Here is a 26,864-nt window from a genome sequence, read left to right on the forward strand (position 1 = left end):
GTAAGATAGGTAAAAATTTCCCAGCTCTCATCCTAAATGTCACCTGCTTGACAAGGCCTTCCTTAGCAAACAATCTTGGGTAGCCTCCCAGTCATCATCTTTATTTTCATCGTAGTGTTGACCACTACCTAGTATTTTCTTACTGTATTTTTTGTTTGTTTATTTTCTGTCTCAACATGGTAGGGGATCAATAAATATTTGGTAAATTACATGTGTGAGGAGGTTGAAAGTTCCCTCCAAGAAGAGGGAAAAGCATGTACAAAGGTCTTGAGGTAGAAAGGAGGTAAAAGCCAATTTTTTGGCTAAAGCACAGAGAGCAGAAAGAGTATCACCTGATAGGAGGAGAAATAGGCAGGGGCCAGACCATGCAAGGTCTTGTAGGATCTATCCTGAGACCAATAGGTACCATGAAAAGGTTTAAAAGCAAAGGAATGGCATGTGAATTTTGCTTTTGAAAACTGCCTCCTAATTGTAGCAACAGAGTAGAGAGAATAGATTGGAATGAGATAAAGATGACTCTGATTATACTGTAGGATTCTGTGATAGGATGGGCCTTAATGATAATTTGCATTTGTATGGTAGTGGTGGAAATAGAGGTGTGCTTAATAAATAAAATAGGGCAGATGATAAATCTTAAGACATTACTTAATCTGACTAGGTTTTGTTTCTCATGACCAAGGACCAAAAATGGAACCCCCTATTTAAAAATCTCTCTTTCCTAATGTACGCTGATGTAGTTGTAACATTATCATTTGACTTTAACAGAGTAATTTTACTGCTTACTGATTAGGAACCTGAGAAAGTATTTACTATATCAAATTGGATATTCAGTAAGAGATTTTGTTATGACAGAGGAATAATTTTTTGATAGTCATTGGGAAAAAAGTTTTTTGTTGGTATTTATCAAAATGAATTTTACCTCTTCATCTTCCACTTTTCATTTTGAGACATTCTGAATTTACTTTTTAATAAGCTACATTTTTTAACATAATGGTAGTAGGGCAGGTTACTCTTCTATTTTTATGCAATGATTTGGGGTAAAATGCACTTTTTAGGTTCACAACATGTGATTATTTCTGGAAGCTCCTGACATGTAATATGCTGATATGTTCCTAAGTGAAAAGCAATTTCAGGATGTCCCACATGCTTCTCTAAAACTTGGAGCCTGTACTCTCTGGCCAAGAATTAAAAAAAAATGAACAGTGATCTAAATTAGGTGTTGACAAACTTTTTCTTTAAGAGGCCAGATAGTAAATATTTTCGGCTTTGCAAACCACATATGGTCTCTGTTGAATATTCTTTCATTTTTTACCACCTTTTAAAAAATGTAAAAACCACTCCTTAAGCTGTCTGTCCAGAAACATTGGGGAGCTAGTTGGCCTAAAGTTTCCAGACTCCTGATCTAAAGTCTGTAGAGATGCTGATATTGATTTATTGCTGGGGAAATATAGGAACGTTGGTTTTCAAACTTATTATTTTTTTTTTAGCAGCATACCCATTTTTCAGGTAGAATATTAAATGAAACCTTCAACTATAAAGTAGATAAAGGTAAAAAAGACAAACTATACTTCGTTGTTTGAACATATCATGGGTCCTCCCATGATACAATATGAATATCAGTGAGTATTGGATGAAGAATAATGAAGGTTTGTCTGTTATCACTGTGTCAGAATTGGGTGTTAATAAAATATTTTGTTTGTCACATATTCTGTGACCTTTTAATAGCAAAGCCCTAGAAATATGAATTTCACTTCAGAGGCCTGATTTTGGGTTGTATTTCAAATACCTTTCAGGTCTTTTGTCTATTGAATATTTTATGAAGTGAAAGTGAAAGTCGCTCAGTTGTGTCCGACTCTTTGAGACCCCTTGGACTATATAGTCTCTGGAATTCTTCAGGCCAGAATACTGGAGTAGGGAAGATCTCCAGGGGTTCTTTCTAACCCAGGAATTGAACCCACGTCTCCCACATTGTAGGCCACAAGGGAAGCCCAAGAATACTGGAGCAGATAGCCTATCCCTTCTCCAGTGGATCGTCCCAACCCAGGAATTGAACTGGGGTTTTCTGCATTGCAGGGGATTTCTTTACCAACTGAGCTATCAGAGAAGCCATATTTTATGAAATCAGCATTTAAACATATAAGGAACTCTAACAACTATTTCTTGTAGTGTCCATGTTTGTAAATGCTGTTAAATTTACATACATGAATTCACCTGAATTAGATTGATAGGATATCCTGAGATCTATTAACCAAATAAGACAGATATTCAATGTTGCTTTTCATTTTTAATATTGATTTTATCACAGGGACATGATGATGAAGTATTTGTTTTGGAAGCACATCCATTTGATCAAAGGATCATACTTTCAGCAGGTCATGACGGGAACATTTTTGTTTGGGACCTTGACCGGGGGACCAAAATTCGGAATTATTTTAATATGGTAAGGGAAATCTATGTTTGTGAAAGTCAATCAGTCATGTCCGACTCTTTGCAACCCCATGTTCTATATAGTCCATGGAATTCTCCAGGCCAGAATACTGGAGTGGGTAGCCTTTCCCTTCTCCAGGGGATCTTCCCAACCTGAGGATCGAACCTGGGTTTCCCGCATTGCAGGCAGATTCTTTACCAGTTAAGCCTCAAAGGAAGCCCAATCTATGCTTAGTTGATAAAAAAGCAGACTATGATAATTTGGTAATTAAAGTATACTTAGTGCCAAGGAACCTCTTGCCCCCTGTTTTAATCCATATAATAACTTAGAGAATGACTCAAGATCTGAGAGTAAGGCCAACTGAGAATTATGCCTTTCAGGGTGTCTCTGTTTTGTGGTGTTAACATTTTCCAAATTCTGTTTCCCAGCTCTTAATTCTAGAAACTCAAATTGAATAAGCATTTGGATTTAACACTAAACAAAATTACAAAAACATTAATGTTTAAACTATAATCCTAATGAATGAATCACAACAGTGACTGTATTGTATCTGTCTCTGGTAAATCCTATATAGCTTAGTTAGTAATCAGGAAGTTGTTTGGCACACATGGAATTGGAGATGTAGATACTCCTAGAATACATTTCGTACAAACAATGGAAAAATACGGTGAAGTATCTCTTCTCCCAGTTGAACACCCTCCTATGGTGATGAGAATACTCATATTTCCCATATTTATTGTTCCTTTCTGAAAAATAGTTCTGACTAAATATTTCTAAATTATTGGCCTTTGAGCTCCCTTTTATAGGCTTTATACAGATTTAGAGTGTTAATAATAACCCTTTGTCTTTTGTCAGTGAGATTGATTTGTGTGCTTTAATTTTAGGATTTTTTTTTAAAGTTTGATTTGCAGTTTAAATATGAAGATAATATCTTGACTTTCCTGAAATAGCACTTTTATTAATCTGGTTGTGTTTAGGTCTTTTATATTCTCCTCAGTCATTCATGCAGTCCTTCTTCAGTTAGGGCATTGCTAGTAATGTTTGATACGATGCATTTCATATTGAAACTCCCTAATTTCTTTCAGAGCTTTACTATTACAGTATGATTCTGGCTACAGAAGTCAGAGAGTACATTGGAATGTTGATGTATCACAGAACCCACAATATTAGCAAGTAGAAGCTATTGACTACTTATTGTTTGAAAATTACCTCCTAAGGTGACTTAAGGTGACTTCTAAATTTCAGATTGAAGGCCAAGGCCATGGTGCAGTGTTTGACTGTAAATTTTCACCAGATGGTAATCATTTTGCCTGCACTGATTCACATGGGCATTTGCTGCTTTTTGGATTTGGATGCAGTAAATACTATGAAAAGGTTAGTATACTTAATTGTTGTTATAGATTGTGATTTTTGATAGTATCATTCATCTTATTTGAAGCTTTATGGTTAATAAAGGTCACTATGTTTCAATAGATATAAAATAACAAAGTTGCTTTTTTTTGTAAAATTTTTCGTCACTGCTAGAATATAAGGCTTGGCAGTTCAAATTACTATTAAGATATAGGGTGATGTGGATATAAAAATTCATTGGAAAACACTCTTGCTTATTACATATTCTCTCTCTATACTACCTTTTAGGTGTAATAAGAGAATAACTTGACCAGGTTACATCCTTTACTTATCCTAAATTAGGAATAAACAGCTCATTACTGAATGTTTATTTTACCTATTATTGATCTTGTTAAAATACTTTGGAAGCTAATTTAATTGGTTTCTTTTATTTTATTAGCTGTGAGTTTAGGATAGATGATAGAATCTTGGAGTTGGAAAATAACTAGAGTCTTTGAGTTCATGTTGATACTTAATCACCTTTGTGTCTTTCATGCATTGATATTTACCTGTCTCACCATTTATATTATACTCTGTCTATTCTTGTTTGAATAAAAACAAGCAAGAAAAATAGTTATTAAAGTTTCTTTGTTTTTTTTTCTTTACCATATTGTATTGGTTTTGCCATACATCAACATGAATTTGCCACGGGTGTACATGTGTTGCCCATCCTGAACCCTCCTCCCACCTCCCTCCCCATACCATCCCTCTGGGTCATCCCAGTGCACCAGCCCCAAGCATCCTGTATCATGCATCGAACCTAGACTGGTGATTCGTTTCATATGTGATATTAACATGTTTCAATGCCATTCTCCCAAATCATCCCACCTGTCCCTCTCCCACAGAGTCCAAAAGACTGTTCTATACATCTGTGTCTCTTTTTGCTGTCTCGCATACAGGGTTATTGTTGCCATCTTTCGAAATTCCATATATATGTGTTAGTATACCATATTGGTGTTTTTCTTTCTGGCTTACTTCACTCTGTATATTAGGCTCCAGTTTCATCCACCTCATTAGAACTGATTCAAATGTATTCTTTTTAATGGCTGAGTAATACTCCATTGTGTATATGTACCACAGCTTTCTTATCCATTCATCTGCTGATGGACATCTAGGTTGCTTCCATGTCCTGGTTATTATAAACAGTGCTGTGATGAACATTGGGGTACACGTGTCTCTTTCAATTATGGTTTCCTCGGTGTGTATGCCCAGTAGTGGGATTGCTAGGTCATAAGGCAGTTCTATTTCCAGTTCTCCATAGAGGCTGTACTAGTTTGCATTCCCACCAACAATGTAAGAGGGTTCCCTTTTCTCCACACCCTCTCCAGCATTTATTGCTTGTAGACTTTTGGATAGCAGCCATTCTGACTGGTGTGAAATGGTACCTCATTGTGGTTTTGATTTGCATTTCTCTGATAATGAGTGATGTTGAGCATCTTTTTATGTGTTTGTTAGCCATCTGTATGTCTTCTTTGGAGAAATGTCTATTTAGTTCTTTGGCCCATTTTTTGATTGGGTCGTTTATTTTTCTGGAAGTGAGCTGCGGGAGTTGCTTGTATATTTTTGAGATTAGTTCTTTCTCAGTTTTTTGCAACTTAAAAATAACTAACTTTATCTACTACATTATTGTTTTGCTTCCTCTTATCCTAATTGGAGAAATATGATAGGGAAGGGCCAGAAAATAATATATATTATTGGGTTTTGTGGAGAAAAATAGCATTATGATCTAGGTGATTCACTTCTACCTAGGGAGAACACATGACAATAGAGGAGTATATAGATAATGCAAAAATTGTCTGATTTGAAAAACAAACATGCTGTAGGAATGAACATAAATGCTTGTTAATAAATTTCCTGTGCACATTAAATACTAAAAGTCTATCATAAAGATTCCAGATCAGATGTTCTTCCATACTGATTATCGACCTCTTATCCGTGATGCCAACAACTATGTATTGGATGAACAAACCCAACAAGCTCCTCATCTCATGCCTCCACCATTCTTGGTGGATGTTGATGGAAATCCTCATCCCACAAAATTTCAAAGACTGGTACCAGGACGGGAAAATTGTAAAGATGAACAACTTATACCACAGCTGGGATATGTGGCTAATGGTATGTTATCAACAAAATCAAATTTAAAACGTTTTGTAAAGTGTTGAACTTACTCTTCTCTCTGTAATATATCCCCATGCTAAACTATGTAGTAGGTTATAATATATTTTTCCTGAAAGTGAAAAGTGTTAGTTGCTCAGTCATGTCCAACTCTTTGTGACCCCATGGACTATTGCCCACCAGGCTCCTCCGTCTGTGGAATTTTCCAGGCAAGAATACTGGAGTGGGTTGCCATTCCCTTCTCCAGGAGATCTTCCCGACCCAGGTTTTGCAGGCAGATTTTTTACATCTGAACCACCAGGGAAGCCCCATATTTTATCTGATACCTTATTAATTTTCAGTGGCATAGAACTTTTTACCTTACCAATGTAATTTTTTACATTGTTTATCTCATCTAGACACAGATAAATGGATTAGGGCAAACAAGAGTACACTGAAGCAGAGAATGTATTGACCTGCTTCCTTAGAAACCTGAACATATGTATGATCCTGATGCTTTCAGAACTGACTTTTAGTGATAATTTAAGATGGTTTAAAACTCAACATTCAAAAAACTAAGATCATGGCATATGGTCTCATCACTTCATGGCAAATAGATGGGGAAACAAAGGAAACAGTGACAGACTTTATTTTCTTGGGCTCCAAAATCACTGCAGACAGGAACTGCAGCTGTGAAATGAAAAAATACTTGCTCCTTGGAAGGAAAGCTATGACAAACCTAGAAAGCACATTAAAAAGCAGAGACATTAATTTGCCTACAAAGGTCTGTATAGTCAAAGCTATGGTTTTTCCAGTAGTCATGTATGGATGTGAGAGTTGGACCGTAAAAGAAGACCAGGTGCTGAAGAATTGATGCTTTTGAACTGTGGTGTTGGAGAAGACTCTTGAGAGTCCCTTTTACTGCAAGGTTATCAAACCATTCAGTTCTAAAGGAAATCAGTCCTGAATATTCATTGGAAGGACTGATGCTGAAGCTCTGATACTTTGGCCATCTGATGTGAAGAACCAACTCATTGGAAAAACCCTGATGCTGGGAAAGTTTGAGGGCAGGAGGAGAAGAGGGTGACAGAAGATGAGGTGGTTCGATGGCATCACTGACTCAATGGACATGAATTTGAGCAAACTCCAGGAGATGGTAAAGGACAGGGAAGTCTATGCTTCCTGCAGTCCATGTGGGTGCAATCTATGGGTTCACGAAGAGTCAGACACCACTGAGTGAACCACAAAAGTGATGATTAAATTTAGTAACTTTAGTGTGTCAAGCTTTTATAATTGGTGAAATTCTACTGCTCTTAGTATTGGTATTTTAATTTGAAAGTACATAGTTAATGGACTGAAGAAGAGGAAATTTAAAGAACTATGAACTGGAAGGTGGCTGTTTACCCACCACCCTCATGTTTGAAATGTAAAGAATTATTTAGTGTTCGGGAGGAGAATGCTAAGTGTTTAAATAACAGTAGTATTGGAGGATATTGACGACACAGTGATGAGTGTGATGCATGATGGGAGCATAGTAGAAAAAGACATTAAAAAAACAACCCTTTTGGTTAATGTGTTTCCCTTAGGTATACTGCCTCCATCCCACCCTGACACCAAAATGTCTTGATATGTTAGTTTGTTACTTGTAGGTTTTCTTCCAAGTATGAGGCAATGAGTTATTTATTTGCAAATGGAATTTTATATCCTTACTTACAAATTAAGACTTGACCTTTATAGAATGAAATGTTACATATCCTTTTTATATTCTCTCATAAAGATTTGTAGAGCAATGAAATGGTGTTAAACATGTGATAATAGTTACTTTGTTGATGTCATATTTAATTAAACAAGGAGGAAATATATGAATATTAAATAGGAGGTAGAGCTGAAAACATGAATTTTAAAAATCTATATTTTATCATATTTTTTTCCTGTAAGATCTGATCACTTGGCTACTCTTAACAGATACCATTTACTCTGACTAGAAGACAAGATGAAAAACAGGTCTAAGATGTAGTTAAGAAAGAAAAAGATAATAGAAATAAATAAAATTTTCATTTGGATATAATAATTGAATTTCATTATAAGAAATAATTTTTATACTCAAATGTATGAAAAGTGGAAGTGAATGTTGCTCAGTCATGTCTGACTCTTTGTGACCCCATGGACTATACAGTCCATGGAATTCTCCAGGCCAGAATATTGGAGTAGGTAAGCCTTTTCCTTCTCCAGGGGATCTTCCCAACCCAGGGAAGGAACCCAGGTCTCCCGAATTGCAGGCGGATGCTTTACCAGCTGAGCCACATGGGAAGCCCAAGAATACTGGAGTGGGTAGCCTATCCCTTCTCCAGGGGAATCTTCCCAACCCAGGAATTGAACCAGGCCCTCCTGCATTGCAGGCGGATTCTTTACCAACTGAGCTATCAGGGAAGCCCTCACATCTGTCTACTGAGATGTTATCAAAAGAAACAATATTATAAAGACCGTAATTTTGATTTCTTTCAGAAAGGAAGTTCTCATGAAAGATGCAAAGCATTTTTGGTATTTGCCGTTGAACTTATTAAAACCTTACTCAAATATTTACTCCTAACTTTTAGCTTCAGAGGAGCCTGATGGGCTTCAGTCCGTAGGATCACAAAGAGTCAGACATGACTGGGCAAATGAGCATGCACACAACTTTTAGCTTTGAATATTCCATAGAGAAAATTCATTCTTAATAATTTAATCACTTTTTTTTTCTGTAAGATGAGAAGGTCCTCATCAAAATGTCTGACATTGGGTATATTGGTTAAGTTAAATACACAAGCTGACGTACTTAAAAGCTCTTTAAAAATATTTTGTTTGCTATATGTTTTATTTTCATTTTAATCCTTTAAAAATTATTTGTCTAGCAACTTATTGATTGACCTTGATTTTACTCTACTTATGGTAAACAGAAATGTAAATAATTTTGTGGCGTTATATCTTTGGTCTGATTTAGGTGATGGTGAAGTAGTAGAACAGGTAATTGGGCAGCAAACCAATGATCAAGATGAGAGCATTCTTGATGGAATAATCAGGGAGTTACAAAGAGAACAAGATCTGAGGCTAATTAATGAAGGAGATGCTCCACATTTTCCAATTAATAGATCATATTCTTCTAATGGTGGTAAGTATGTATATATTTGTAAAAGATATGATGAATGTACTTTATTTTATCTGTAACAAATAATTACACATGAGGAACATTTTAGGTTTTTAAATAAAAGCAACATTTTGTTAAAGTTTTGATATCAGATACACCAAAGTGCCAGGATCTCATTATCATTTGGGAGTAAAGTAATTTAGCATGTTCTAAGGAGTACAGACTGTGTATTTTAATATACTATTTTCTTTAAACTTAGTAATATATTTGCAGTCTTATTCTAATAAGCAAGGTGCTATAACAAGTCCAGTCCCTTCTAGGGGAACCAACCTATAAAGTTTGCAAAATTAAAATCACTTTAAATTTAAAAATTACTTTCAGAAATATTTGCCCTCATTTATTGAAAAAGTAGGCTTCCCTGGTGGCTCAGATGGTAAAGAATCAAAACAGCAACATATCCTATGTCTCTCCTGAGTTTACAAAAACGCTGGCAGACAACAAGCCCTCTTCTTAGGGAATACAGTTTCTTAACTGACTCTCAAAAGTTTGATCTCATAGTATTATTCTAATCTATTGTAGGTCTTCCTTCACTTTACATTAAATATGTTTATGCATCTGAGTTTTGTATAATCTTAGGCTATGTTAGTTTTACTTTTGTTAAGAACTGTTCAACTTTAAAAATGCATCCTCTTATGGGATTTTGGCACATGTTTCTTTTTATGTTTACATAATTGCGGTCATTGATTTGAGTAGTGTAGTGTTTTGGAATCCACAGGAATGTGATCTAAATTTGAGGTGATTCACAGGGTCTTTTACTCACTTTCTGATTTGTTTAGTATTCCATAAAATTAAAATTAAAATATTTGTTCATGTCACTTGGAGCACCTATCTCATATAACTTTCCTTAACCTGGAATAAGGTAAGACATTGGCTGATAATCCTATATGTCCAAGCCTTTTGTTCCTAAGACATAAAACTTTCTTAGAACCCTGATTTGGAGATCAGTAACTTCATTACTAGATTTACATGAATAGATTTAAATGCTGTTAAGCAAAGAGATTCCATTGTCTTCTCTTTGCAGTGTTCATTTGTTTTGAGTTTTTTTCTGATGCATACTTTAACAGTTTAGTGTTTCAGTTACCATTTTTGTTTTATTTGCAAATAGAACAAAATAATCAGAAACTTTTGTGGAGGATTAAAAAGAAAAGTAACATTTCTATTATTTCGTTTTTCTTTCCTTCCTTATCAATTTTGAAACTGAAATTTTGATAGTTTTTTTATAATTTTATTTTTTATTTTATTGTTTTATTTTAAAATCTTTGGCTGCCCTGGATCTTCATTACTGCATGAGGGCTTTTCTCTAGTTGTAGCAAGCAGGGGCTCCTACTCATTGCAGTGCATGGACTTCTCATTGCAGTGGATTCTCTTTGTTGCAGAACACAGCCTCTAGGCGTGCAGGCTTCAGTAGTTGCCACGTGTGGGCTCAGTACCAGTTATAGGCTGTAGAGCATGGACTCAGTAATTGTGCATAGTTTCTCCTTTTCCTTCAGCTATTTTTTTAATAAATTATATTTATGTTATTTATTTATTTATTCTTGGCTGCACTAAGTCTTCATTGCTTTGCTTGAGTTTTCTCTAGTTGCAGCGAGTAGGGGCTACTTTTTGTTGCAGTGTTCAGGCTTCTCATTGCTATGTCTTCTCTTGTTGCAGAGCATGGACTTTAGGGACAAGGGTTTCAGTAAAACTGTGGCCCACAGGCTCAGTAGTCATGGCTTATGGGCTTAGTTGTTCCACACCATATGGAATCTTCTGGTACCAGGGATAGAACCCATGTCCCCTACATTTGCAGGCTAATTCCCAAACACTGGACCACACAGGAAGTCCTATATTTTTTTTTCTTCCTATTTTTGAAAAGTTTTTTTGGGTTTTATTCAGAAACCTTTTAATGGACTAAAGGTAGAATTTAGATTAAAAGCTGCTTTCTGAACTAGTACTAATAACATGTATAAATCTACCAAATACATTAAATACAGTTTTTGTATTTACTGAGCATTTAGTAGATGACAGATGTGAAAGTACTTTGAAAAAAATGTAAAAAGCTATAGAGACAATAAACATTTATTGAGTACCTGCTTTATTTATAAAACTATAAAGACCATAAAGGGGATACAGAAAATATATTAAAGGAACAGCAATATTGTCTAGCAGTTTTATCTTTGAATCTCGTATTTTATTTAGAGCTCTGATCTGGAAAAGTTTGGTGTCTTTCTTTGCTCAGAGCATGGAACATTCCTTTGTTTTTGTTTCAGCTCTGAGAAATCCAGGTATGGACATATCTTCTTCCCCAAATATTGGACTGCGACGTAGTGGTCAGATTGAAGGTGTCCGACAAATGCATAACAATGCTCCTAGAAGCCAGATGGCCACTGAACGAGATCTCATGGCATGGAGCAGAAGAGTGGTAGTCAATGAGCTAAATAATGGGGTTAGTAGGTGAGTCAATATGGTAACATTCATAAGAACACTGAGAGTTTTCTTTTTTAGTAAATAAATTAAAATGTACTATGTTAGGCTAATAACTAAGTTTTTTTTTTTTTAATCTAGCTGAGTCATGCATTATTTTTTCCACATTCTTCCATTCGTTCATTCCATAACAACTATTTAAAGATTATCTTAAATTTTCTTAGCTTGTTACTAAATGGTTTGGGGAATAATGAAAAGTGAAAAACCTGATATCTGTCTTCTTTGAGTTTATAGTCTAGGTTAGAAGATAAGAAAAAAAATATTAAGTAAGAACATGAGGCCAGTAAATATGTCAGTGATACATGGACCCAAAAATTCAACAGTGGTTCTGAGGAAACTCAGAATTGGAACAGTTTGGGAGTGCAGTACAGATACATATTAGAGCCCAGTGCATAGTGTAGTTTTAGAAATATAAGTAGACTTCTTTGGATGAAAGGATTTCATTAGGATGAATTTCAAACTTGAAATCCCTATCTTTATCAGTAAACCTTAACATTTACTATAATAATAACAAATAATGCACAACAACTGGAAATAGATTTGGAAAAGAGAAAGCACATTGACAGAGGACCTATAAAATCCATTTAAATCATGATATCTTCCCAGTAGACCTTTTCACAAGCTGAGCCAACAAGTAGCAAAATTAATTTGGTTTCACCTTAATATTTCTTTAGCAGTAATAAGAAAAAGGGAGACATGGCTAATTTATGAACTGAATGCTACCCCCTGGCAGTAGAACAATTTAATGTAATTCTCTGCTCAAAGTGTTAAAAGTAGAATTGAAAGCAGGGACTCAGATATTTGTATGCCAATATTTATTTAGCATTATTCATAATACCTGGAAGGTAGAAATGATTCAAATATAAGTCAATGGATGAATAGATAAATAAAATATTACAGATCTGATACAGTGCCTGAAGTACTATGGATAGAGGTTCGTGATATTGTACAGGAGGTGGTGATCAAAACCATCCACAAGAAAAAGAAATGCAACAAGGCAAAATGGTTGTCTGAGGAGGCAGTAACATACAGCTGAGAAAAGAGACCCAAAAGGCAAAGAAGGAAAGGAAAGATATACCCAACTGAATGTAGTTCCAGAAAATAGCAAGGAGAGGTAAGAAAGACTTCCTAAGTGATCAATGCAAAGAAATAGAGGAAAACAATAGAATGGGACAGACTAGAGATCTCTTCAAGAAAATTAGAGATACCAAAGGAACATTTCATATAAAGTTGGGCACAATAAAGGACAGAAACAGTATGGACCTAACAGAAGCAGAAGATATTAAGAAGAGGTGGCAAGATTACACAGAAAAACTATACAAAAAGATCTCAATGACCCATATAACCACAATGGTGTGATCACTCACCTAGAGCCAGACATCTTAGAGTGTAAAGTCAAGTAGGCCTTAGGAAGCATCACTACAGACAAAGCTAGTGGAGGTGATGGAATTCCAGTTGAGCTATTTCAAATCCTAAAAGATGATGTTGTTAAAGTGCTGCACTCAACATGCCAGCAAATTTGGAAAACTCAGCAGTGGCCACAAGACTGGAAAAGTTCACTTTGCATTCCAGTTCCAAAGAAGGGCAATGCCAAAGAATGTCCACACTACCACACAATTGCACTCATTTCACATGCTACCAAAGTAATGCTCAAAATTCTTCAAGCTAGGTTTCAACAGTACATGAACTGAGAACTTCCAGATGTTCAAGCTGGATTTAGAAAAGGCAGAGGAACCAGAGATCAAATTGCCAACATCTGTTGGATCATAGAAAAAGCAAGAGAATTCCAGAAAAAACACCTACTTCTGCTTCTTTGACTACACTAAAGCCTTGACTGTGTGGATCACAACAAGCTGTGGAAAATTCTTGAAGAGATGGGAATACCAAACCACCTTACCTGCCTCCTATGAAACCTATATGCAGGTCAAGAAGCAACAGTTAGATGCAAACATGAAACAATGAAATGGTTTAAAATTGGCAAAGGAGTACATCAAGGCTATATATTGTCACCCTGCTTATTTAACTTATATGCAGAGTACGTCATGTGAAATGCTGGATTGGATGAACCTCAAACTGGAATCAAGATTGCTAGGAGAAATATCAATAACCTCAGCTATGCAGATGACATCACCCTTATGGCTGAAAGTGAAGAGGAACTAAAGAGCCTCTTGATGAAAGTGAAAGAGGAGAGTGTAAAAGCTGGCATAAGCATTTAAAAAAACTAAGATCGTCATGCCATCAGGTCCCATCACTTCATGGCAAATAGATGGGGAAACAATGGAAACACTGAAACACTTTATCTTCTTGGGCTCCAAAATCACTGCAGATAGTGACTGAGCCATGAAATTAAAAGATGCTTCTTGGAAGAAAAGCTATGATAAACCTAGACAGTGTATTAAAAAACAGAGACATTACTTTGCTGCCAAAGTCCTTCTAGTCAAAGCTATGGTTTTTCCAGCATTCGTCTACGGTTTTGAGAGTTGGACCATAAAAAAGGCTGAGTGCCAAAAAATTGATGCTTTTGAATGTGGTGTTGGAGAAGACTCTTTGAAAGTCCCTTGGACTCCAAGGAGATCAAAGCAGTCAATCCTAAAGGAAATCAGTCCTGAATATTCACTGGAAGGACTGATGCTGAAACTCCGGCTCCAATACTTTGGCCACGTGATGCAAAGAGCTCACTCATTGGAAAAGACCCTGATGCTGGAAAATATTGAAGGCAGGAGGAGAAGGGGACAACAGAGAATGAGATGATTGGATGGCATCACCTTCTCAATGGACATAAGTTTGAGCAAGCTCCAGGAGTTGGTGAAGGACATGGAAGCCTGTCATGCTGCAGTCCATGGGGTCGCAAAGAGTCAGACATGACTGAGTGACTGAACAACAACAGTGTACTTCAATGGAATGAAACTCAGCCGTATAGACTTCTCATACTTGCTACATGCTTGAACATCAAAAATATTATGCTAAGTGAAATAAGCGAGACACAGAGGGGCAAATAATGTATAATTCTATTTATATAAAATATCTAAAGTAGACAAATTGATGAGGAGAGAGAGAGTTATTGCTTAATGGTTACAAAGTTTATGTTTGGAGTGATAAAAAAGTTTCAGAAATAGTGATGTTGATTACACAACTTTGTAAATGTCAACAGTACCACTGAATTATACACCTAAAATGGTTAAAATGTCCAGTTTTACATTTAAAAATGTTTTTATTATCTGATTTTAAACCATTTGGTTTGCTTTTTGATGATCTTCTATTACTTTGACCTTCAATTTATTACTAGGGTTCAGGAAGAATGTCGAACTGTAAAAGGTGACATAGAAATCAGTCTTTATACAGTTGAAAAGAAGAAAAAACCATCTTATACTACCCAAAGGGTAAGTTTAGCTACAAAGTACTCTGCAATACACTATTTGCAAATACCAAGTGTTTGAAAGGTGGCCATTATGTATTAAGTGATTATTTTGATAGGTGTCTATATATAAAGAAACTATTTTTTGAACCCCATATTGAGATATGATTATTATTAATAAGGATAAAATGCACAGCATTAGGACTATCCCCTCAAGTCTAGGACGTGGTTATTGTAGGTATGATATATTTGCATTAAAATACCATTTTCATTTGGTTAAAGTAAACCTTAAAATTATTGTCTGGTCACTAATCACAATGTAAAACAAATGCTGAGATACCCTAGGCCAGAGGTTGACCAACTACTGCCCAGGGACTCAATCTGGTCTACTGATTCCTATTCCTATTAATAAAGTTTTATTGGAACACAGCTATACCTATTCATTTATATATTGTCTATGGCTGCTTTCATGCTCTATGGAGTTGAGTAGTTACCACAGAGATCATATCACCTGCAAAGCCATAATATTTATACTCTGACCCTTCACAGAAAAAGTTTGCTCACCCCTGCTGTAGGCTTACTTCTGGCCTACCTAACAGGTGCAAAATCTGATCTATACATTAGGAAAATTAATATATACCAGTAGAAACTTGTAAGCAGGGAGTAAGAGCCTGTACTCCATTAGGTATATAGTAAACCCCTTACCACTTCTCAAGTGGCTCAGTAGGCCAGTCCAGGTTTGATGCAGGGTACAGGATCCTTGGGGCTGGTGCACTGGGATGACCCAGAGGGATAGTATGGGGAGGGAGGTGGGAGGGGGGTTCAGGGTGGGGAACACGTGTACACCTGTGGTAGATTCATGTTGATATATGGCAAAACCAATACAATATTGTAAAGTAATTAGCCTCCAATTAAAATAAATAAATTTAAATTAAAAAAAAATCCACCTTCTAATGCAGGAGACATGGGTTCCATCCCTGGGTTGGAAATATCCCCTGGAGAAGAGCATGGTTATCCATTCCAGTATTCTTGCCTGGGAAATCCATGGACAAAGAAACCTGGTGGTCCACAGCCCATGGGGTCACAAAGAGTTGGACACAACTTAACAACTGAACAACAACAGGAAAACCCCTTACTAGTTCTTAGAGGTTGAACAAACTAGGCACATAAGAATATATAGTTTTGTTCCCAGATCTAATAAATATAACTCCTAAAGAGTATGATAAATAGGGAAGTCTAGGTTGATTTTAATTTTTTTAGACAAATATAGGGGATGGATGCTGAATTTTAAATGTCTTTCAGTATCAATAAACACAGTTTTAGGTAGTATATTACTATCTCTAAATGTTCTTAGATCATTTTCTTAATTTTCTTAATTTCTATTCAGATTTTATTAGCTTATTTGATGTTCTCTGATAAGATTATTTTCTTAGAGATCATGAATAACTCATATCCATGATTTATATTCTTTTTCCTGCTAAGCTGATTTATCAGACATCAGACTTGTCTAAGACTAATAAACAGGGGAGTTGACTCTGTAAGCATTTTTATTTATACGGAAAATGAGAAACATTTACACATAAGATAAAGACCTGGCCCTTGATACCGATTTATAAGAACTTTAAAATTGTTTACTTCTGATGACATATTAGGGTTATAGGTTTGGCATATGATATATCAGTAATAATATTTTATACTTGTAAAGTTTAGAATAAAACAGTTTTTATGTATTAGTTGGAAAAATTACATTTTTATTTTGACTTGTTTACTGAATGTAGTTTTTATAGAACTAAAGAAATACATGTTATATTAAGAATTATATATATAGATATGATGTAGATAGCTGGCTTTATCCTATAATAATTTGTAGATAATATGGAATATGTAAATTCTGGGCAAATTCTTGTAGCTTAGAGTTTCAGCACTAATTTGATCACAATGTTTTCAAAATAGGAAAGTAATCAATATTAATGGAAATGGGTTAAATATATAGAAATGAAATATATTTTATATAAAAATGTAGTATAAAAGTATATCTTGGGTTTTCTTTTGAGTATTCATTCCTGTCTTTCACCTCCACCCTTACTCTTCAGTTCAGTTCAGTTCAGTTCAGTTGCTCAGTCGTGTCCAACTCTTTGCGACCCCATGAATCGCAGCACGCCAGGCCTCCCTGTCCATCACCAACTCCCGGAGTTCACTCAGACTCGCATCCATCGCGTCAGTGATGCCATCCAGCCATCTCATCCTCTGTCGTCTCCTTCTCCTCCTGCCCCCAGTCCCTCCCAGCATCAGAGTCTTTTCCAATGAGTCAACTCTTCACATGAGGTGGCCAAAGTACTGGTGTTTCAGCCTTAGCATCATTCCTTCCAAAGAAATCCCAGGGCTGATCTCCTTCAGAATGGACTGGTTGGATCTCCTTGCAGTCCAAGGGACTCTCAGGAGTCTTCTCCAATGCCACAGTTCCAAAGCATCAATTCTTTGGCACTCAGCCTTCTTCACAGTCCAACTCTCACATCCATACATGACCACTGCCCAATTGATTTGCTTTATATATATTCTTTTGTGCATATTCACTGAACTTTTAATTTTTTAAAATTTGTTTTCCTTCTGTTTTACAGAGTGATTATCAGCCTAGCTATGGGCGGTCTTTGAGAAGGACACAACGCAAACGACAGCATACTTACCAAACACGATCCAACATAGAGCATAATTCACGAGCATCATGTCAAAATTCAGGTGTACAGGAAGACTCAGATAGCTCCTCAGAGGTTAGATATCTGCTATTATTTATTTAGTGTAATTTTTTGTTTCCCAGTTAATATCATCATTTTGGATTTACTTTTTGTTGTTTTTGCTTTGTCAATATTGCTTTTTCAACTAGATTTAATAACATGATACCATCAATGAAGTCAATATCTGAGATCTTGTAAAATCACAAAGAAGTTAATGAATATCTGATACCTAGATTCCTTTTCAAAGTTCTTTGTATCTATGGAAGGCTGAAGATCTACACATCACAAAAGAAATAGGAATTTGATAAAATCTGGATTTACTTTTAAGGGTCACCTTAATAGAAAATTATTGAAATAACTTTGTTATAAGAGGATTATTCATTAATAAGGCATTTAGTAGGCAAATTAAGCATTATATCAAATTCCTTTAGGTATCTTCTCTTATTTGTACCTAAGATGTTATCTTGGTTGAGGGTATCAAACATGCCAGGAAAAGTTTGACTTCAAGACAGTGAGAAAAGAGAGTGAGAGCAAATCTGCCTAGAAATGAAAAAAAGTAAATATTAACAGAGATAACTAGCTATACAGTCCCAGAACTTGTTCACTGGGTAATCATAATATACATGTTTTCTGTTATTGTTGACTTTACTCATCATGGAGATTACTAAGTAATGATTTTTCTTAGACCTAACCCTTTTCATGGTAATGGAATAAAGACCATAGCAGTTCTTTTTTTCACGTTCCTCTCTTTTTCAGTCCTTCGCTTTTGTTCTTTTAAACAACTGTCACTGTTAAATGAACAATGAAGGCTTCATTATGTACTGACAATATATGGTACCCCCATTCTTCTCCCAGCATTCACAGTTCTTTAATTCTTATCAATGATATGCCTCCTTCTCTACTCCTGTTCATGAAAATCTTGATCTGAAAAGAATGATCACTTAATCAGGAATTGATATTGTCTTTTTAATATAATAATTTTGGTTGTGCTTTAAAAAGGTTTCCTGGTCTTAATAAATATTTATAATAGAAATGCTTTTTTTCCCCAAAAAATAATCCCTGAGATATGAGGCAATTGGTAACAGTATATATACAATAAAATAGGCAATGTGATACTGTCTAAACTGGTGATTGTATATAGAAGGGTGTTACCTACTTCGGTATGTTTGAGATCTTATATAATAAAAGGCTTATTAACTTTTTTATAGAAAGTAATTATACTAACTTGGTAGAGGCATATAGGAGAAGGCAATGGCACCCCACTCCAGTATTCTGGCCTGGAAGATCCCATGGACAGAGGAGCCTGGTGAGCTGCAGTCCATGGGGTCGCTAAGAGTCGGACACGACTGAGTGACTTCACTTTCACTTTTCACTTTCATGCATTGGAAAAGGAAATGGCAACCCACTCCAGTGTTCTTGCCTGGAGAATCCCAGGGACGGGGGAGCCTGGTGGGCTTCCATTTATGGGGTCACACACAGTTGGACACGACTGGAGCGACTTAGTAGCAGTAGCAGAGGCATATAAGTATTTTTATCTTTTTTATATAGATTTTTTTTTTAATTATGGCTTTCTATAAGAAAAGAATCTGAATAAGAATATATTTTTATATGCATACAAACATATGCGTATATGTACATATAAAACTGAATCACTGTGTTGTATACCTGAAACTAACACAACCTTGTAAATCAGCTATACTTAAATTGAAAAAAAAAATTAACAAAATTTAAGAGAGTTATATTTGGGATTCTTAAGGAATCTACTGAACCTTTGAAATAATAATAGATGCCTCATATCAATAAGATAGTAGATGTTAGAAATCTTTAAATACTTGGTAGGCTTAGTTGTGAGTTATATAGAATAATGATTATGTACATTTTAACCAGAACTGTTTTTTGGGAGGGAGGAATACAAAAAGTTTTATGAAACAAATAGTACATGCTAATTAATAATATACTAGTTAATAATAACTGTATATCTCAATTGCTGGCTCTTTCTTCCAGGAAGATGAAACAGTTGGCACAAGTGATGCTTCTATAGAGGATCCTGTTATTGAATGGCAAAGTGAAAGTTCCTCCAGGTAGTTTTAATGGTTTTGATTTGGTCAAAATTATTTGATGGTTTTAATGTGAAATTATGTATGTTCTTATAGAAATTTGGTAAATCCAGTTATAATAGTGTTTTATAGTAGGAGTACTAGGTTGGAAGCCCAGAGATCTGTTGTGTTATCCTGGCTCTACCAATATCTTTTTGCACATGGAATTTAGTTCCCTCATCGCTAAAGTAAGATTCTTTGTAAATGCAATGTTCAACATCTTGGCAGGCTATCTGTATTTATTTCAGGGTTAAAACAACTATATTTAAGCATTTCTAGGGATAAGGAACATCTTTATTTAAAGAAGTTTTTGTGGTTTGGACAGGAATTTTGAATTTTAAATACTGTTATGGGAAATTAAGCATTATACTTTATCCAGAAATCATTTCATTAAAATCACTTAGTTAATGGTCAAAATTCTATATTGATTTATTTTGTCTTTGGTTAGAACAAAATCAAACAATGTCATTTATAATACTGTTTGATTACAAAATAATCATCTTTCAATCATGAGGCAAAACTATTCCTTTTCAAAACTTATGTATTCATAATTTTGATTTATTTACAGTGATTCATCAAGTGAATATTCTGATTGGACAGCAGATGCTGGAATAAATTTGCAACCTCCAAAAAGGCAAACGAGACAGGCAACACAGAAAATATGCAGCAGCTCTGAGGAGGAAAATTTGAAGTCACTTGAAGAAAGGCAGAAGAAACCTAAACAGACTAGAAAGAAGGTCTGTGAGTTTACAAGTTTTTTGTGGTTTTTTTTTTTTTTTTTGGTTGTTTATTTTTATCTTTGATATTTGAATATTTGGGCTTCCCTAGTGGCTCATATAGGCTTCCCTGGTAGCTCAGCTGGTAAAGAGTCTACCTCCAATGCAGGAGACTCCAGTTCAATTCCTGAGTCGGAAAGATCCCCTGGAGAAGGGATAGGCTACCCACTCCAATATTCCTGGGATTCCCTGGTGGCTCAGACGGTAAATAATCTACCTACAGTGCAGGAAACCTTGGTTCAGTCCCTGGTTTGGGACGATCCCCTGAAGGAGGGCATGGCTGCTCACTCCAGTATTCTTGCCTGGAGAATCCACATAGACAGAGGAGCCTGGTGGGCTACAGTCCATGGGGTCACAAAGAGTCAAACTAAGCACACAGCACAGTGGCCCAGATGGTAAAGAATCTGCCTGCAGTGCAAGAGACCGGAGTTTGATCCCTGGGTTGGTAAGATACCCTGGAGAAGGGAATGGCTACCCACTCCAGTATTCTTGCCTGGAGAATTCCATGGACAGAAGAGCCGCTTGGACCCCAGTCCATGTGGTCACAAAAAGTTGGGCATGACTGAGCAACTAACACTTTCACTTTCTTTCACTTAAATATTTAGCAATAACACTTCACTTTTCTCTAAAAATAATACCCTATTTTAGAAACTAAGTAAAATTGTATATAATGACTTTGAAATGGAAAGACCTTTTGAAATTGTTAAAAAGTAGAGGCTAGAATATTTTCATTATTTTCATTATTAAATTAAAACATATTAAGTTTGTTAAAATGTAGTAGAATTTTAAATAAGCTAGTATAGTATGAAAGGATTATTCTTGTCAATGTTACGAGTAATACATTTCTATACATTGTTGACTTGTAAAATGGAAGGATGTTCTAAATCCTGTAGGGCTCTTATATTTCTTTGTGTTTTTATTTCACCCCAGTGATGGATTTTTCTCCACTATAATTTCATTTGAATGATATAAAAACTTAATCCATGTAATTCTTTGAATACTAATTTAAATATGTATTCTGTGTGCATGCTCTAACTTCTTGCTTTAGTGGACAGAATTATCTTCTTGATGGTCACCATTTTCTTGGCAAAAAGTTATTGTGTTACTTGTGTTTGAATTTATATGATATACTAGGGGCATGAAGAGTAACATTTATGGTTTTTAAATAGTATATAGTGTCATATTATCTGTCAACCAAAATTGAGCAACAGGTTATTCACTTGACTGTTTATTGGTACAAAAGTTGCACATAATTAATTGGTAATTAAAATGTTTAAAATGTATATATTTTGTTTTATTATAACCTGATTTTTTTTTTTTACCATTTTCTACTTGCGATTTTTCCTGTAACTGTTCATATATTAAAGTTTATATATTTGTGAACTCTATTTTAGAAAGGTGGACTAGTTTCTATGGCAGGAGAGCCCAATGAAGAATGGTTTGCCCCTCAGTGGATCTTGGATACCATACCACGGCGTTCACCATTTGTCCCACAGATGGGAGATGAGGTAATTGTTTCCTATTGTAACATTTTTCTCTTTTAATCTCAAGAGCACTCACTTTAATCAGTCTTAGGTTATTTATAGTCTCAATTCTATTATAGTTATATGTATGCCATCTTAAGTGTGCTGCTCAATTATATATTTCTTGTGTACAGTAACTGAATCTTACTAATTTTTGTGTCATTTGTAGGACCTGACACAGTCTTTAATTTTGTGTATGCTCAATGAACATTGAGATAAATTGATTGGCTTGTGATGCCATGAACATAATTGTCTTTGTTTTTATCTTAATTGCCACGTAGTTGAATTGAATGGTATTTTGAATCCTAATCAAGTCCTAATATTGTTTTTATAATATGTATTTATTTTTTATTGAAGGGTAATTGCTTTACAGAATTGTATTGATTTCTGCCAAATATTAACATGAATCAGCCATAGGTATACATATATCCCCTCCCTCTTGAACCTCCTTCCCATCTCCCTCCCCACCCCACCCCACCACTCTAGGTTGTTACAGAACCCTGGTTTGAGTTCCCTGATTCATACAGCAAATTTCCACTGGGTATCATTTTTACATATGGTAATAATAAGCTTCCATGTTACTGTCTCCATACAGTCCACCCTCTCTTTCCCCTACACCATGTCCATAAGTCTCCATCACTGCCCTGCAAATAATTTCATCAGTACCATCTTTCTATATTCCATAAATATATCTTTGTATATGATATTTGCTTTTCTCTTTCTGACTTACTTCACTTTGTATAACAGGTTCATCCTAGGTTCATCCACTTTATTAGAACTGACTCAGATTCTTTCCTTTTTATAGTTGAGTAATATTCCATTGTATATATGTACCACAGGTTCTTTATCCATTCATATGTCAATGGACATCTAGGTTGCTTCCAAGTTCTAACTATTGTAAATAGTGCTACAGTGAACATTGTCTTTTTCAGTTTTGGTTTCCTCAGGGTATATGCATAGTAGTCGTATTGCTGCCTCATATGGTAGTTTTATTCCTAGATTTTAAAGGAATTTCCATCCTTTTCTCCATAGTGGCTGTACCAGTTTGCATTCCCACCAACAGTGTAAGAGGGTTCCCTCTTCTCCACACCCTCTCCAGCACTGTTGTTTGTAGACTTTTTGATGATGGCCATTTTGATCAGTGTGAGGTGATATCCCTTTATAGTTCTGATTTGCATTTCTCTAATAATGAGCAATGTTGAGCATCTTTTTATGTGTTTGTTATCCATCTGTATTTGTGCTTTGGAGAAATATCTGTTTAGGTCTTTTGCCCACTTTTTGATTGGATTGTTTGTTTTTCTGGTATTGAGTTGTATGAGCTGTTTATATGTTTTGGAAATTAATCATTTGTCAGTTGTTTCATTTGCTATTATTTTCTCCCATTCTTAGGGTTGCCTTTTCACCTTGTTTATAGTTTCTTTTGCTATGCAAAAGCTTTTAAGTTTAATTAGTTGCCACTTGTTTATTTTTGTTTTTTATTTCCATTACTCTGGAGGTGAGTCATAGAGGACCTTGCTGTGATTTATGTCATAGAGAGTTCTGCTTATGTTTTCCTCTAAGAGATTAATCATTTCTGGTCTTACATTTAGGTCTTTAATCCATTTTGAATTTATCTTTGTGTATGGTGTTAAGAAGTGTTCTAACTTCACTCTTTTACAAATAGCTGTCCAGTTTTCCCAGCATCACTCACTGAAGAGGCTATCTTTGTCCTATTGTATATTCATGCCTCCTTTGTCAAAAATAAGTTACCCATAGGTGCATGGGCTTATCTCTGGGCTTTCTATCTTTTTCTATTGGTCTGTATTTCTGTTTTTGTGCCAGTACTGTACTGTCTTGATGGCTGTAGCTTTGGGGTAGTGTCTGAAGTAAGGAAGGTTGATTCCTCCAGCTCCATTCTTCTTTTTCAAGATTGCTTTGGCTGTTCAGGATCTCTTGTGTTTCCATATGAATTGTGAGGTGTTTTTTTGTTCTAGGTCTGTAAAAAATGCCACTGGTAATTTGATAGGGATCACACTGAATCTGTAGATTGCATTTGGTACTATAGTCATTTTCACAATATTGATTCTTCCAGCCCAGAAACATGGAGTATCTCTCCATCTGTTTATGTTGTCTTTAATTTCTTTCATCAGTGTCTTATAGTTTTCAGTATACAGTTCTTTTGTCTCCTTAGGTAGGTTTATTCCTAGATATTTTATTCTTTTTGTTCCAGTGCTGAATGGGATTGATTCCTTAATTTTTCTTTCTGATTTTTCATTGTCAGTGTGTTTTGAATCCTAATCAAGTCCTAATATTTTTTTTTTAAAGAAGCTGATAGTCAACCTGATAGAAAATATTATAGCAGATAATCACCCCTTTTGGTGGTCAGGAGAATGTCATTTCACAAGCAAGGCCTTCCTACTGAACCAGTGATTGAGTAACAGCCATATTTATGATTGGTCAGTCAATAATTGATTTAAATTCTATACAGTGACAAAATTTGATTTTCTTGTAAAAATTATGGTAGCATTATTATATTTTGAGCCCTAGTTGACTTGTATGGTTTCTGATACATTGACTAATCATTCATTTTTGAATCATTAAATGTTTACCCACAGTTTTCAACTTAAGACAGATAGTAGGAATGCAGTATTATCATTGTAACAAAGGAGGAGCAAAACCATGGAAATGGTTCTAAATGTCTTGGGCTATATAACAATTTCACCAAACATTTCTATAATTGTCTTTTATGGGTACTTTGAGAGACAGCTGTGGAGTAACCTTACAATTAAGCCATTACTTGCTGCCTATGTGTTGATTTTATTAAAATGTCTCCTTGTCTAAGTGTGTGTGTGTGTGTTTTTTTTTTTTTTTTTATATGTGTTGGACTTTTGAGCAAATATTTGTGTGGTTATTTTAGTAAAACATGCTCTGAAGGAATGTTGTATGAAAAAAGTTAGAAGAGCTTTTTAGGGGCATATCTAAAATCAAATTTCTTGTATTTATTGCCTTTTATATGGGAGCTTAAGAGAAATCTTGTTGAATTAATCTTAGAAGAGAATAAGGATCTGTATACTCTGTGATCTGAGACTCCTTTCTCTTTTATAGGAATGTATTTACCTTTCCTTCTATTTTATTAAACTTAGCACATGCTTATATGTTTCAAGATTAACGTGTATCAGGTAATGACAGTTGTTCAGGTAATCGGAAAGCTGTATAAGTGAATCAGACAATGAAATGTGTGAATTAAAGAATGTTTTTAAAGAACTCATAAAGGCAGAAATATACTTTTTATATAATCATTCTCTTAATGACAGCATTACTTTTTAAATGTTAAGTCTTCATTATTTTGCCTGGAATATTCCTACCCACACATCATTACCTTTCAAAGTGCTCATTTTTGAAGGTTTAACTTAAATACCAACTTCTTCTGCATGTTATCCCTACTTTTCTTTTGCTTCCACTCCTTCTTCATGAACTTTTCCATCTAAAATATTTCTCTCATGATACATATTACTTTCTGCCATGCATTGTATATCTACACATCTGTCCATATCCTTGAGGGAAAAGATTTTATTTTGATTATATGCCCTGTACAAACATACATATTTGTTCAATATTTGTTGAGTACTGAAATAAATAATAAAGGGTAACTGAATAACATGCTTATCATGTTATTGGTAAGCATAGTAATGAATTTTTTTCTTAACCACTCCGGTTGTGTTTATGTGTGCATGTGTGTTAGTCATTCAGTTGTGTCTCTCTCTTTGTGACTCCATGGACTATAGCCTTCCAGGCTCTTCTTTCCATGGAATTCTCCAGGCAAGAATATTGGAGTAGGTGGCCATTCCCTTCTCCAGGGCATCTTCCTGACCCAGGGATTGAACCTGAGTTCTGGCATTGTAGGCAGATTCTTTACCATCTGATCCACCAGGGAAGCCCCTGTGTTTGTATACTAATTTTAAACCTTTAAAAATTTTATCTGTATTTTTAACTATTAGAAATCCTGACTTAGACAGTGTTGATAGATATATGTCAGAGTATTTTAGAAATCTCCGTAGTATGGTATTTTTTGTGTTACTTTCTTCTATTTATCTCTACCACCACTTTAAAATTATTGTAGAAAACATGTTTTTTTTTTTATTTTTAAAAAATCTTTATTGGAGTATAGTTGATTTACAATGTTGTGTTAGCTTCAAGTGTACAGCAAAGTGAATCAGTTATACATATATCCACTTTTTTGTCAGATTCTTTTTATGTATAGGCTATTACAGAGTACTGAGTAGTATTTCCTGTGCTACACAGCAGGTTCTTATTAGTTATCTATATTATATATAGTATATGTATATGTCAGTCCTGATCTCCCAATTTATCCATTTCCTCCTTATCCCTGATAACCATAAATTTGTTTTCTGTATCTGTGACTTTACTTCTGTTTTGTAAATAAGTTCATTTGTATCTTTTTTAGATTCCACAAATAAGTGATATGATATTTGCCTTTCTGTTTGACTTACTTCACTAAGTATAATCTCTAGGTTCATACATGTTGCTGCAAATGGTGTTATTTCATTCTTTTTTATACATGATTAATATTCCATTGGATATATGTACCACATCTTCTTAATCCATTCCACTGTTGATGGGCATTTAGTTTGCTTCCATGTTCTGACTATTGTAAATTGTGCTGCAGTGAACATTGAGGCTCATGAAACACAAGATTCTGACCAATTTTTGACTAATTTAGCCTATCTGTGCCCTAGTTTCCTCAACTGTACAATGGGGATAAAAGGTATCTTCCTTATAGGGTTCTGAGAAGGATTAAATTAATGGATATTTGTAAGGCATTTA

At 35.1% G+C, this 26,864-nt stretch overlaps 1 protein-coding gene across 1 annotated transcript in view; it reads left to right on the plus strand.

Annotated features, from left to right (window-relative positions):
* BRWD3 (bromodomain and WD repeat domain containing 3) overlaps nucleotides 1-26,864 on the plus strand; it is a 153,704-nt gene that overhangs the window by 71,332 nt on the left and 55,508 nt on the right. Inside the window, exons 15-24 of the mRNA XM_068962335.1 lie at nucleotides 2,306-2,440; nucleotides 3,674-3,802; nucleotides 5,707-5,932; nucleotides 8,892-9,059; nucleotides 11,345-11,528; nucleotides 14,845-14,938; nucleotides 17,532-17,681; nucleotides 19,650-19,726; nucleotides 20,310-20,478; nucleotides 21,912-22,025. Of these exons, the coding sequence (XP_068818436.1) occupies nucleotides 2,306-2,440; nucleotides 3,674-3,802; nucleotides 5,707-5,932; nucleotides 8,892-9,059; nucleotides 11,345-11,528; nucleotides 14,845-14,938; nucleotides 17,532-17,681; nucleotides 19,650-19,726; nucleotides 20,310-20,478; nucleotides 21,912-22,025 (1,446 nt within the window). The remainder of the gene's footprint in view (nucleotides 1-2,305; nucleotides 2,441-3,673; nucleotides 3,803-5,706; nucleotides 5,933-8,891; nucleotides 9,060-11,344; nucleotides 11,529-14,844; nucleotides 14,939-17,531; nucleotides 17,682-19,649; nucleotides 19,727-20,309; nucleotides 20,479-21,911; nucleotides 22,026-26,864) is intronic.

This window comes from Capricornis sumatraensis, chromosome X (genome assembly GCF_032405125.1).
Source record: "Capricornis sumatraensis isolate serow.1 chromosome X, serow.2, whole genome shotgun sequence".
Classification (NCBI taxonomy): Eukaryota; Metazoa; Chordata; class Mammalia; order Artiodactyla; family Bovidae; genus Capricornis; species Capricornis sumatraensis.